The sequence below is a fragment of the Phyllobates terribilis genome, unplaced genomic scaffold (assembly GCF_046119375.1).
Source record: "Phyllobates terribilis strain yellow unplaced genomic scaffold, ASM4611937v1 Scaffold_1__5_contigs__length_1240528914, whole genome shotgun sequence".
Lineage (NCBI taxonomy): Eukaryota > Metazoa > Chordata > Amphibia > Anura > Dendrobatidae > Phyllobates > Phyllobates terribilis.
Window position 1 is genome coordinate 62,073,719 of NW_027362761.1, and position 14,914 is coordinate 62,088,632.

Here is a 14,914-nt window from a genome sequence, read left to right on the forward strand (position 1 = left end):
GCCTTAGCGGTCTGCCCTGTAGCGGCGGTTCACTCTGACCGCAATCCACGGGTGGCGTAGTCGGACATTTAAACATCAAAACCACATAAATAGTTCCGCCACTGGTTTGACCGCCCTGAGCCACGGAACCGGATCGCCGCCACGAAGACTACAACCACCAGCATCCACCAAAAAGGGTCCGGCTCCGGGTGTCCCAAGGCCCAGGGGGTGCGTCAGAACATTTTCATCACCTTTCACAATCACCAATGGGACAAGGCAGGGATGTCCTCTGTCCCCTCTCTTATACATCCTAGTGACGGAGCACCTGCTCTCATCAATTCGCCATAACCCCAATATTAGGTGGATTGAGGTGGGAGGCACCGAGTACAAGTGCTCTCTATTTGCTGATGATGTCCTAGTATATATCACTCAATCACATATATCCATCCCTGCTGTTATGGCTGAAATAGATCACTTTGTTACATGGTAAAATTTTAAAATCAATGCAGCGAAGTCTGAGGCCCTCGATGTCTCCCTCCCTAAATCCATATAGGATTCCATCCAGTCCAACTTTCCCTTTGCCTGGCCCTCACAGGGTATCAAATACTTAGGAATTCCTATTCATAGAGATCTCTCCCATCTATGTTATCTTAATTTTGGGCCCTTTATTGAACAATTCCATACAGACCACGGTTGGCAAGTTAGAACTGTAAGATTCACTACGTGAACCACTGGTGTTTTGTGGAAAAGCACATGTACACCGCGTTCCAAATTATTATGCAAAAAGTGTTTAGGAGTGATAAGGGAAGAATTTGTTTGTTTGTCAGTTGAACTCATTGATGGTGATGTGTGTCAGGGCTCTTTATATCACTGTAAGCAATTGCAGACACCTGTGCTAATTAGTTTGGCAGGTGTGTCCAATGAAAGGCAAGACTACTTAAAAAGGCTCTCTCACATTATTAAGCAGCCTACATTTTCTGCCAAAATGGGAAAGAAAAAGGATGTGTCGGCTGCTGAGAAGCAACAAATTGTGGAGTGTTTAGGTCAAGGCATGACTACAATCAACATTGTGCGATGATCAGGATGAAGTGTCTTGGCAATCAAGAAGTATGTAGCTGATTCACAGTACACACGTGTGCGTGCTGATAAGGGCAAATTGAGGACTCTTTCCTACAGGCAATTACGTCAGGTTGAAAGAGCAGCGGCAAAAAAGCCTTGTCATAGCAGCAGACAAGTTTTTGAAGCTGCTTGTGCCTCCAACGTCCCCCTAACAACAAGATGCAGGGTCCTTCAGAGGTTTGCAGCTGTGCATACGCCATCCTGTCGACCTCCTCTATCCACTTCACACAAGCAGAAACGGCTCCAGTGGGCCAAACATTACATGAAGACTGATTTCAAAACTGTTTTGTTCACGGATGAGTGCCGTGCAGCGCTCGATGGTCCAGATGAATGGAGTGGAGGATGGCTGGTTGATGGACACCCCACGCAAACACGGCTACAGCGCCAACAAGGAGGAGGTGGAGTAATGTTTTAGGCTGGAATCATGGGGAGAGAGATTGTCGGCCCCTTTAGGATCCCTGAAGGCGCTAAAGATGAACTCCATAATGTATGTGGATTTTCTCAAACAGCACTTCCTGCCATGGTTCAAGAAGAAGAACCGTGTATTTCACAGCAAGATCATTTTTCTGCATGATAATGCACCATCTCATGCTGCACATAAAACATCTGCATCTCTGGCTGATATGGGCATAAAAGGGGACAAACTTATGGTGTGACCCCCATGCTCCCCTGACCTCTACCCCATTCAGAACCTTTGGAGCATCATTAAAAGGAGTGTCTATGATGGCGGGAGGCAGTTCACATCTAAGCAACAGCTCTGGGAGGGTATTCTGTCCTCATGCAAAACAATTGAAGCAGAAACCATCCAAAACCTGACAAATTCAATGGACGAGAGAGTTCAGAAGCTCCTTTCGAACAAGGGGTCCTATGTGAAAATGTAACATCACCTAGAATAAAGTTTTGAGTTGAAAACTGTTTGATTTCAGTTTCTAACAACCTGCTAATGCTTATAATTTCAAAAATGACCATTTTTTTGGTCTTTATTAAAATGAAAAGGTTGATCGAAAAGTTTGGGGGATCTAAGAGTGTGGCAACCCAGTAGTCATGATTACTTCGAATTCTGACAATATGAGGGTCATGCTGCAGGTAGTGCAGCAAGAAGGCACTTATGTGTCTTGCGCATCTCGGAGCCCCAAAATTATTTTCCGGGCTAGATGCAGCTAAAAATTATTTTTAATTTTAAATCTGGTGAAGCTTATTATAGATGGCCTAATAGGATCAGTGCTGCACACTGCTACAAAGCCCAAATTATTTTCTAGTCAAGATACAGATAAACATGATTAGTAATTTGAAAGCTTAAAACGGTTGGTAGGGTGATTTTAACCAATCATCAAGCTTTTACTCTCCCCAGGATGACACAGGGGTAGAAAAGTCGTTTCGGATCCATGATTTGTTCATCTTTATGAACGTGAGTCTGTCTACATTATCAGTGGAGAGCCGCGTGCGCTTATCTGTCAGCACACCACCAGCAGCGCTGAACACACGTTCAGACAGAACGCTGGCTGCGGGGCATGACAAGATCTCCAAGGCGTAAGTGGCTAGCTCCGGCCATTTATCCAGATTGGAAGCCCAAAAAGAGCAAGGGTCCAGTGACACAGTCGTGGCTTCAATGTTTACTTGGAGATACTCCTGTACCATCGTCTCTAGGCGTTGACTATGTGTCAGACTTCTTGTCTCCTGTGGCCTTGCAAAGGATGGGCTAAAAAAGTGGTGAAATGATTCCGCAAAATTGATGTTACCAGCAGATACTGTGGTTCTGTTACGGTTTGAGTGCTGAACACTTGACGGTCCCACGGTTGGCAAGTTGGAACTGTGAGATTCACTACATGCACCACTGGTATTTTGTGGAAAAGCACATGTAAGATTCTGCAACAGTCTCTGCTGATACTCCTGCATGCGTGCATCCCTTTCTATGGCAGGAATAATTTCTGCAAATTTACTTTTGTACCGGGGATCTAACAGTGTGGCAACCCAGTAGTCAGGATTATTTCTAATTCTCACAATTCGAGGGTCATGTTGCAGGTAGTGCAGCAAGAAGGCACTCATGTGTGTTGCGCATCCAGGAGCACCAAGTCCCTGTTGTGTTGGTGGCGAGGTAACAATCATGCTTCCTTCCTCTGTCCTCTCCCCCCAACCTCGCACAACAGAAATGTGATCAAGGTCTCCCTCATCTGATGAGTCTTCCATCTGTTCGTCCTCCACTTCTTCCTGGGCTCCTGCACCTTCCTCACTAGTTTGGCTGCTACCATGCGCCCTGGTAAAATCATCTCCCCCACCCTCACATGCCTGCCGCCTTGGTGCTGCCGACCGTCTGGACCTTGCAGATGTTAGCCCTTCCGCATACAACTCCTCCTCCTCTACTTCCTCCACCTCCTCTTGTGCCACCACCTGACTCCGAATTCTGTTTAACATGTGCTCCAGCATGTAAATCACCGGAATAGTCATGCTGATAATGGCATCGTCAGCACTAAACATCTTCGTCGCCATTTCAAAACTGTGCAGAAGGGTGCATAGGTCCCTGATCTGAGACCACTCCTCCAGCGTGATTTGCCCCACCTCTGAATCTCGTTGGCCCAGGCTATACGTCAGAACGTATTGCACCAGGGCTTGTCGGTGCTGCCACAGTCGCTGCAACATGTGCAGAGTTGAATTCCACCGGGTAGGCACATCGCATTTTAGCCGGTGAAGTGGCAAGCCCAACGACTTCTGTAGAGATGTAAGTCGCTGAGCTGCGGGATGCGAACGGCGGAAGTGAGCACACAGCGACCGTGCCCTCTGCAGAAGGCCATCTAGTCTGGGATAGTGGGCTAAAAATTGCTGGACAACCAGGTTCAACACGTGAGCCATACAAGGCACGTGTGTGACATTGCCCCGGCGAAGGGCCGCACCCAGGTTTGCAGCATTGTCGCACACGGCCTTCCCTGGTTTCAGGTCCAGTGGAGACAACCATTCATGAAATTGGTTCTCCAGAGCTGACCACAACTCCTCAGCTGTGTGACTCACATTTCCCAGACATTTCAATGTAAAAACCGCCTGATGACGTTGAGCCCTACTGCCAGCATAGTAAGGAGGTGTGCAGGATCCCTTCTGCGCAGTTAGAAAGCTTGTGGCATGACCAGACAGGCTTTGGGTGCAGGTGGAAGACCGAGAGGAGGTTGAGGAGGCAGAAGCAGTGGAGGAACTTTGACATAAAGAGGATTGACGCACAACTCGTGGGGACGGCAAGACTTGGACAGCAGCCCCTTGTCCTGCTGTCACCATAGTTACCCAGTGCCCAGTCAGCGACATGTAACGCCCCTGTCCATGCCTACTCGTCCAAGTGTCTGTGGTGAAATGCACCCTGTCACACACAGAGTTTCTCAAAGAAGCGGTGATGTTGTGTGCGACATGCTGGTGGAGCGCAGGCACACCTTTCTTTGAGAAGTAGTGCCGACTGGGCATCTGGTACTGGGGCACTGCGACGGACATAAGGTCTCGAAAATCCTCTGTGTCCACCAGGCGGAAAGGCAGCATTTCTGTAGCCAAGAGCTTGCAGATGGTGAAATTCAACCTCTTAGCTTTCTCATGGCTAGGAGGAAATGGTCTTTTACTTGTCCACATCTGAGGGACCGAGGGCTGGCTATTGTGCTTAGACGGGGTTGATAAGGGTGTCCCCGGCAAACTGCCGGTCTGTGAGGAAGATGCAGGCGGACATGTTAGGTTGCCTTGATCCAAAGGTGGTGCTATCGATGTCGGACAGCGCTCAAGACCAGCTGGTGTTACCACCTCCAAAGAAAATGATGACCTGCCAATCACGCTGGCTGTTGCGGGTAAAGAGGTGGCAGGTCTGCGCCCCAAAACAGGTGTGACTGCTGTCCCCCCAGTCACAGAGGATGAAGAGGCCGCGGATGCACAAGATATGGCAGACGGTGGTTGGCCCGGCCGGCTAGGCCGCATTGTAGCACACTGAGCTTCCCACTGCAACTTATGCTTCATGTCCATGTGCCGGTTCATGCATGAAGTACTCAAACTATGTATTTTTTGGCCTCTACTTAGCTTTTGCTGACAAATGTTACAGATAACACGAGTTGGGTCATCTTTATCGATCTGAAAAAATGCCCAGGCTATGCAAGGCTTAGCACCCATGCGACCTGAAGAGCCACCACGACTTGTGGTGAGAGGCAGAGTTGTGTTTGAGGATGCAGTTGTTGACGTGCTTCCAGTACTACGTCTCTGTCCAGGAAGGCGCAACCTGACCTCGTCGTCACTAGCATCTTCCTCCACCTCCTCTGCTGACCTCATCTCTTGGCTGACTGTGGGTTGACAGTAAGTGGGATCTCCGACCTCATCATCATCACCCTGTGCGTTATCACACCCGTCGTCCTCAGAGCCAACCTGTTCCTGCCCTGACAAAAAACTAAAGTTGTCGCTCCAATCAGGTATTTGAGTCTTATCATCGTCTTCCTCATTGTCTCCACCAACAGGAGTTACAGTTTGGGAATGAGGGTCTACATTATGGTCAGAACCTTCTGCGTCTGGTCCTGGATCCGACTCATAAAGATTCTGGGCATCAGTGCAGATCATTTCCTCGTCTGGATTCACAGAAGCGCTGGAGTCGACCTCTGATTCCCAGGCTATAGTATGAGTAAACAGCTCTGCAGACTCAACCATCTGTTCTACCTCATACTCAGACGGGCAGCTGGAGATTTGGGAGCTGTGAGGAAGCAAGTGCGATTTGGGTGACACCTTTGAGGACTGGAGTATTTGTGATGTTGAAGTTGATGTGGAGGAGAGCCCACTTAAAGGAGCACTTGATATCCGTTGAAGCACCTGCTGTTTTTGTGCCTCATCTGGAATTTGTAGCGATTGGCGTGGCCGTAAGAAAGGGATCTTATCACATTGTCCGCTAAAAGAAGTAGACATTTTAGTTTGGCTGGAAGATGGTCTTTCTTCTGCACCTACCCCACGGACACAACCTTTTTTCCCCTTCCCAACACGCCTATTCCCCTTTCCACCAGCAGCAGGCCTTTTTCCACTCATTTTGGTGGTTAACTAATTCACAACTCTGGAGTTGTTTGCACAAAAAAACAATGGATGGTACCCGAGCAGAGCTGAGTGGCCAAACTGTGGTATTAGGCCAAAACTATTGGCTGGGTTAGATGCAGAAAAAAATTATTTTTAATTTGCAACCTGATGGAGGTCAGTATAGATGGACTAATAGACCAAGTCCCACACACCGCTAGAAGCCCAAATATTTTTTCAGAGCTAGATGCAGAAAATTTTTTTATTCAATTTGCAACCTGATGGAGGTCAGTATAGATGGACTAATAGACCAAGTCCCACACACTGCTAGAAGCCCAAATATTTTTTCAGAGCTAGATGCAGAAAAAAAATATTTTTAATTTGCAACCTGATGGAGGTCAGTATAGATGGACTAATAGAACAAGTCCCACACGCTGCTAGAAGCCCAAATATTTTTTCAGAGATAAATGAAGAAAAAAATTATTTTTAATTTGCAACCTGATGGAGGTCAGTATAGATGGACTAATAGACCAAGTCCCACACACTGCTAGAAGCCCAAATATTTTTTCAGAGCTAGATGCAGAAAAAAATTATTTTTAATTTGCAACCTGATGGAGGTCAGTATAGATGGACTAATAGAACAAGTCCCACACGCTGCTAGAAGCCCAAATATTTTTTCAGAGATAAATGAAGAAAAAAAATATTTTTAATTTGCAACCTGATGGAGGTCAGTATAGATGGACTAATAGACCAAGTCCCACACACTGCTAGAAGCCCAAATATTTTTTCAGAGCTAGATGCAGAAAAAAATTATTTTTAATTTGCAACCTGATGGAGGTCAGTATAGATGGACTAATAGACCAAGTCCCACACACCGCTAGAAGCCCAAATATTTTTTCAGAGCTAGATGCAGAAAAAAATTATATTCAATTTGCAACCTGCTGGAGGTCAGTATAGAAGGACTAATAGAACAAGTCCCACACACTGCTAGAAGCCCAAATATTTTTTCAGAGCTAAATGAAGAAAAAAATTATTTTTAATTTGCAACCTGATGGAGGTCAGTATAGATGGACTAATAGACCAAGTCCCACACACTGCTAGAAGCCCAAATATTTTTTCAGAGCTAGATGCAGAAAAAAATTATTTTTAATTTGCAACCTGATGGAGGTCAGTATAGATGGACTAATAGACCAAGTCCCACACACCGCTAGAAGCCCAAATATTTTTTCAGAGCTAGATGCAGAAAAAAATTATTTTTAATTTGCAACCTGATGGAGGTCAGTATAGATGGACTAATAGACCAAGTCCCACACACTGCTAGAAGCCCAAATATTTTTTCAGAGCTAGATGCAGAAAAAAATTATTTTTAATTTGCAACCTGATGGAGGTCAGTATAGATGGACTAATAGAACAAGTCCCACACGCTGCTAGAAGCCCAAATATTTTTTCAGAGATAAATGAAGAAAAAAATTATTTTTAATTTGCAACCTGATGGAGGTCAGTATAGATGGACTAATAGACCAAGTCCCACACACTGCTAGAAGCCCAAATATTTTTTCAGAGCTAGATGCAGAAAAAAATTATTTTTAATTTGCAACCTGATGGAGGTCAGTATAGATGGACTAATAGAATGATGCTATGCCCAAAAGATTTTACTTCACTAGGTGCAGTAAAAAAATTGGTATTCTATACACAGGTGGTATATCTTGCAACACAGATAGGCTACTCCACTGACTAACACACTCTGCAATAGGCCAAAAAGGATTAGCTTTGCTAGATTCAGCCAAATGCTGTGAAAAAAACTTGCACAGCACTGGCACAGACCTGCCTGGCAAAAACTGATAGGAACTGATGTAACCTAGTCCTGAAAAGGACTCCAATTACAATTAGTCTTTACTCCCACAATCTATCTATTTAAGAGCACAGACCTGCTTGATAAAAGTCGTAGGAAATGCTGTAACCTAGTCCTTAAAAGGACTGCAATCACAACTATTCCCTACTCCCAAGCTATCTGTATATTTGTGCGAAAATTGGCTTGAAATTAACAAGGTATAGCGCACACAGCAACAGCGGTGCCGTCTAACACGCAGCTGCAGCAGTGAGAAAATGGTGGCGACGGGGAAAATGGCTTGGTCTTATAGGGCAAGGACATGTGACATACACTGCCAATCACACATGCCCTTGCTTGTGTGAAAAAAAGCACTTCGCTCCGTGTGTGCGCTGCTGATAGGCTGACAGATTGCACCTCCCCACTGCAAATGCGGGAAAGAGAAAAAAAAATGGAGATCTTCATTGTTCCTGCAGAGATCCATCCCCTGCCCCTCCCCCCGCCCCGCTGTACACTCAAACTGCGTATTAACATTAATTTTCATCATTACTGAGAAAAAATCCAGTTATGATTTTGGTGCACGAACAGTTATCGAACATAACCTCGAACAGCCGAATTTTTCTCAAATTGTTCGTGTTCGCCGACCGGCTCGAACACCGCCCAAAACAGCTCGAATTTGAGATTGGCGAACAGTTCGAGTAGAACAACGCTCATCTCTATTGTTCTGTAATGCCTTTATTGTGTACAAGTCCCCTCTGTAATGTAAAGTGCTGAGGAATATGTTGAAGCTATTGAAATAAAAATTATTATTATTATTATAATAGTACACATGAAAATAAGCAACTTTTTTATATATCTTATCAGAAATGTGCTTATTTCTCTGCCAAAATTGATCATTCATTATCAAAATTCTCAATTCTGAGGTAAAATCTGCATTCAGTGAAGACAGACTTTCCCATTACTGAGATAGGAGATGGCAGTTACTACAGATGAGATTATATGTAGGAGGGAGAAGCTAGAGACAGTGCTCCTCCTCCCCCTCCTATCCACATATAATCTCATCTGTAGTAACTGCCATCTCCTATCTCAGTAATGGAAAGTCTGTCTTCACTGAATACGAATTTTACCTCAGAATTGAGAATTTTGATAATGACTGATCAAGATACAGATTTCTCTGATCAGATATATTACAAAGTTGCTTGTTTTCATGTGTACTATTGATTTATGAAATAAAAATTAAAACAAAGGTTACTCTTTAAGTAAAATATACTACATGTCTATTTCCTTTTTTATGACTTCTATCATCTACATTAGACACTAGTCACTATATTTATTATATTATCATGGTGGGTAGTTATGGACTCCAAAAGATATTTAAAGGTGTCTATAGAATATGATACCAAGACATTAACTACAAATCCTTTAGAAGGATTGTCTCACAATAGACATTTATCACCTGTCTACAGAAAAAAGTGATACGGTGGGCCCATTGGGATTCCATCCAACTATTGGAGTAAAGATCAGAACCCTCTGCTCCTTCTCACTGCACAACTGCAGTAATAGGTGTTTGATGAAGATGGGCAAACCCAAACTGTAAAGTTTGGGGTTTGTACTGGACACCTGGTGCTGAACTCCGAACTGAACTCCAGTGCTGAACACCGAACACGGACTTCTCGTGTAAGTTCATTTTACAGTTCGAGATTCCGGGGCGGAGGGAGAGAAAGAGAGATTTTCAAGTTCCAAAGTTCGGGTCCCCATTGATTTCAATGAAGTTTGGGTTCAGCTTCAAGCTCAAGTACAGTTCTAGTACTTGAACCAAACTTTAGACTAAAGTTCGGCCGGGTACCAGAACCCGAACTTCCACAGGTCCGCTCATCCCTAGTGTTTGAATGTTCGAATGAAGCCCCTACATTCAATGTCTATGGTGACAAGTCATTTATCACCTATCCTGTGGATTGGTCATACGTAAATGTTCATTGTGGGATAACCTCTTAAAGTCTTGTTGTGAGATAGTTCCTCTGTCAGATCTGGAAATTTGGAGATCAATTTAGAATTCAAGACTTTAAACTTCTAGTCATATTCATCAAATCCTTCCCGAACATTTTTTGCAATGTGGCAGGGAGTAGTATTCTGCTCAAAGAAGCCACTGCCTTTAGAGAATAGCGTCACCATGAAGCAGTGTACATGGTCTGTGATAATATTTGGGAAGGTGATATATGTCAAAATTTCATCAACATGAATGCCAAGACCTAAGGTCTCCTAACAGAACATTGCACAGAGCATCATATTGTTTTCACTACCTTGCATTTTTCTTAAGAGTACTCTGGTATTCATCCAACCATCCACATGATGTGAAATAAAGCTTGAATCACACCAGGTCACCTTCTTATATTGACCTGTTTTCCAGTACTAATACTAGCATTGGCCGTTTAGGTGGGTTTGGTGGTAGACAGGGTCAGCATGAACGGTATGAGGGTATGTAGACCCATACCCAGCAAACTGGATGCACTATAAGTTCTGGCAACTTTCTATTGTAGTGAGCATTTACTTTACTCATCATTGTGTGCTGACTATGGGATGGGACAAGAGGGACTAGCTTTTGCTTCGTATGCACATCAATTAGCACTGCACACCAAGAATAGTACACATGAACTGCATTTTATAAAATGCTCTGAACAAGTCATCTAGCCACCCTAAATTGGACCATTGTCAAAATCACTATGCTTCTTATGCTTGTCCATTTTTTTTTCTTCCAACACACTAAATTTAAAAACTGACTACTTACTTGCTGCATAATATATGCCATTCCTTGCCAGTTATTACTGTCATAGCATAATCAATGTTATTATAGGGACTCCTGGACATAGGTATTTGATTACCTATCAATAGAATAGGTTACCAGTAGAAGATCGTGGGGTTCAATATTCAGTGCCCCCAATGATTAGCTGTTTTTTGCTACGGCGCAAGTCAGATGAACACAGCCTGAAAGGAGCTGCTTAGGGCATCTCCATTCAAAGTGTGGAGGCCACTGCTGGCCGTTGCGGCTACTTGCAGTCCAGCTTTGATTAAAAGAACAGGAACTGTGCTGCAGTAGCCCGCAATGACTTGCAGCGGCTACTACACTTTGAATAAAGCTGCGCTTACATACTGCCGCCGGAGCAGATAGCCGATTGGTGTGAACGTTGGATGTCAGACCTCCACCAATCTTCTATTGATGACCTATCCTGTACATAGGTCATCAAATACATATGCCCAGATAACCCCTTTACCTTCACCTGTAAAATCCACAAACAAAGCCATAAGTTGAAGTTCCTGGACCATCACTTACCATTTATAATAGTGGTGGCAGAGGATTTCTCCATACCCCTGGCTATGTTCCGGACTATAGAAAAGCTTCTATTGCAATTGTTTAAGAGGAGTCTGACAGCTGCCCAGGCAGCATGTATCAGACACTGGCAGAATGATCTCAGCCAGGTATGTTTGACTCTGAAACGCTGCGGTGTTTCGGTGAAAAACATAGTTTTGAAGCAGAAGGGGATCAAACCGCACAGGAGGATAGTCGGATCAGGCATTACGTATCAGCTGTCAGGTTCCCTTTCATAAACCTTTAGGATCCATAAAGCATTATTAATATGAATTGGATTATTTTGACATATAAAAGACCAGAGTACATGTATAGTAGCGGGTTTGCTTGCCACTCTATACCTAGTCACACACAACTGGTCCTTCGTATAACGATCACTTTCAGTCCCCCAGCATGAATATAATTGAAGGGCACAAATAAATGTTGACATACAGCGGCATTTTGATTGAGTAATAACAAATGAACCGTATGCATTTCATTTGTTTTTGCTTTATTCAGAAACAGACTTCTCAATATGATACATTTTGTTACATTTGTTATTGCAAACTCACCAGGCACCATTCCTGTCAGCGTTGGAGCAGAGTAGCTGCCCTGTCCGGCAGGGGGGACGTGCGGAGGGTACCCAGGGAGGGTTGTGCTTGCCAAATCACGACCTAGAGAATCAAGCACAGCAAATCACAAAGTGAAATCTCACAAATGCCAGACATGCTTTTAGATCTCCCTCAGAGCTGTGAGCCCTGCCAATGCATTTGTCATCAGCGCACAGTGTGAATATCAAGATATCATGATATTCTTGGTAGGAAAACACATTACTTTCTTTGTGTCTAAAATATTTGCGTAACATAGTGTGTTTGGAAAAAAGATAACAGGAAAACTGGTATGCAATTTACTGACAAAGTCTTCCATTTTTTTTACGATACCATTGAAAATTGGAAATACAGTATGGTGCAAGTTTAAAATATATATATAACTAATCTGTTTATTATTTTATACAAGGCCAAATCCCAGCATACACATAAGTGAGACACGCAAAGGAAAGTCAGCCATCAGGTTTTCTTACCTATTATCTGAAATGAATAATATAAGCCATTTCTTTGAGTATTTTTACTGAATTATGTTTCAAGAAAACTGTTGTTTGTTTTACTGGCTGTACATTTTCATACAGTTTGTACCTTTTATTTGAATGAAGTGACTGATTTAGAAAAAAGCATTTTGAAAGACCCTGTTAGAAAATTCTCAATTAAGAGATAGGGGACTGATGCAAACAACCATTAATTTAAATGGGCATATTGTAATGCTTCATTTCTCCTGTGGAGGTGCTGCAGGGAAATTGAACACTTTGTGCTGTATTTCCCTACAGCTGGTTGCTGGGAGTCCTAGCATTTAGACATTCTGTGATCAGTTTAATATTGGTATTGGGATAATACAAAGTAGAACAAACATAGTAACATAGTTTTTAAGGTTGAAGGAAGACTAAGTCCATCTAGGTCAACCGATAGCCTAACATGTTGATCCAGAGGAAGGCAAAAAAAAAACATGTGGCTAACTCTAAGCTCCACATTGGGGGAAAAAATTCCTTCCTGACTCCATACGACAATCAGACTAGTTCCCTGGATCAACGCCCTATTGGGTCAGACTTGACAAAATGGTTTGGCTGGTTTTGCTTTATCAGAGCTGTGTAGGAAATGAAAGCTGAGTTGTAATCGTTTCTTGGGGACAAAAATACAGTTTTTCTATAGATCTGAAGCCTATTATTTCTATTTCAAATACTTTGAAAAAGTGCTTTCAAATATTTTTAAATAAAAAAATTGTAGAACATTGCAAATATTGTATATCCAAAAATTGGCCAGATAATTGCAGATATTTTATAAGTTTTATTTTTGTAAGCTCTAACATTTAGAACTAATGTTGGAGACTTTCTCCAAAAAACATGACACCAAATAGCTCTTTTTTATCCTAATAAGTTGGGTGGTAGATATTTGTGTTCTCTGAAGAAGTCCTACGTTGCCAAAAATTATGTTAGTGTGCAGTGACTATAATTACCGTGGCAGCAAATACCCATGAACAGTATTAAAAATGTTTTTTGGCAGCATGGGACGTACATACTGCTGGGTTTCCAGTTATACTCTGTAAATGTATAAGAAAGGGAATTAATACAGCTTATTCACAGAGATCCTACTATTCTCCCAATTATTTTAATGCATGGCATAGATGGCACAAAGCCCATTTGTATCAATTTTGTTATCTTAATTAGTCTCTACCACGTTAAATCGGAGGGCTATCATGCCCGTACCATGAGCTAGGTAAAGCCACAGGTGTGGGCATGAAATTAATAATGAGGCATGGCATTCACAGAGGGCATATGGGTCAGGCAGAACAGGCCTTAAATTAAACATTGATAAGCAGAACACAATTATCCATCACGTTTAAGTGACTGCATGAAATTAGCAGCCAGGAGAATGTGTCAACCGGAGGAGAGAATTTGCAGTAAAAATTGTGAGACTCAGGATGTCCACTGTGACTCTCGCTTAAAAAAGCCGCAAGTGCCGTAATCTGTTATACAAGCCATAAAATTCAGATTAGGAGAACCACAATAATATCGTCTCCCCAGGTGTTGCTCTCCACTACGGCAGATTTTTTTCTCCGTTGCTTTGCTTTGTTAAGAACAAATATACAATGTACAAATCATGTATAGGGAAGTTGAAACACAATGGAAGGAGGTTTCATTTGCTTCGTTTCTTATTCCCGAACCTTTTTCTTTCCAATATGCAGTAAAATAAGCCAAGCACGTCACATAAAATTGAAATGCCCATGTTGTTAGATTACAATCAGCGAGTGTGCAGTGAATAACACCTGCAGGGTGCACATGACGAGACAATAGCTACCTTTTCTTTTTATGACAATGAAACTGTAAGTAGATCTTAGTCTTCTGTTCCTTGTTAGAGATGATACCCTTTAATTTAGGAAAACTCAAGAACTTTCTTTAACAACGATTCAGACTGACAGCTAATAAATAGTGTTAAATTTAGACTGCTTCAACGTTATACCGTTGTATCATCATGTTCGCTTTTATGCCAAATAAGTACACTATCTTCATATAGCATATACAGTATTGTATATTGCCTACATGTGATAGCTTTCAATATTTTGAAGTAATATGTCTTATCTAATAATATTGTAGCAAGATAGTCCTACTTGAGTTGATGAAGTAGCTGTTAGTCTATAAAAGCAGATTAGGGCATGTGACGACACAGCAAATTTCGTAGGCCCATAATGATTGACTATTGAATTTATGTGTTTCTTTCTAAGGTTAGTCAAAACACATGGACTTTTGTCATGAGTCTGAATGTTGACTCTTCTTGTAGGTTGAGTTGATATTTGTTAATTGATGAACCGCTGTTATTTACATCTTATATCAGCTCCTACAGTTTATTGTTACTGTTATCTTTGCAAGACAGGGACGCAGGGTCACTGAACAATGATGTTTGCTAATGTGTTGATTATACATTATACCAAGCCATGCAGTTTTTTAACTTGCATTGTTTGGGTATTTATAGTTTGCAAGTCAACACTGGGGGATGAACTGTGGATGCTCAAGCAATGTGAGTTAATATCACCACCAC

At 42.6% G+C, this 14,914-nt stretch overlaps 1 protein-coding gene across 2 annotated transcripts in view; it reads right to left on the bottom strand.

Annotated features, from left to right (window-relative positions):
* PAX5 (paired box 5) overlaps positions 1-14,914 on the bottom strand; it is a 383,086-nt gene that overhangs the window by 88,417 nt on the left and 279,755 nt on the right. For both annotated transcript variants that reach the window (XM_073662499.1, XM_073662491.1), the window contains one exon: positions 11,843-11,944. In XM_073662499.1, the coding sequence (XP_073518600.1) occupies positions 11,843-11,944 (102 nt within the window). The remainder of the gene's footprint in view (positions 1-11,842; positions 11,945-14,914) is intronic.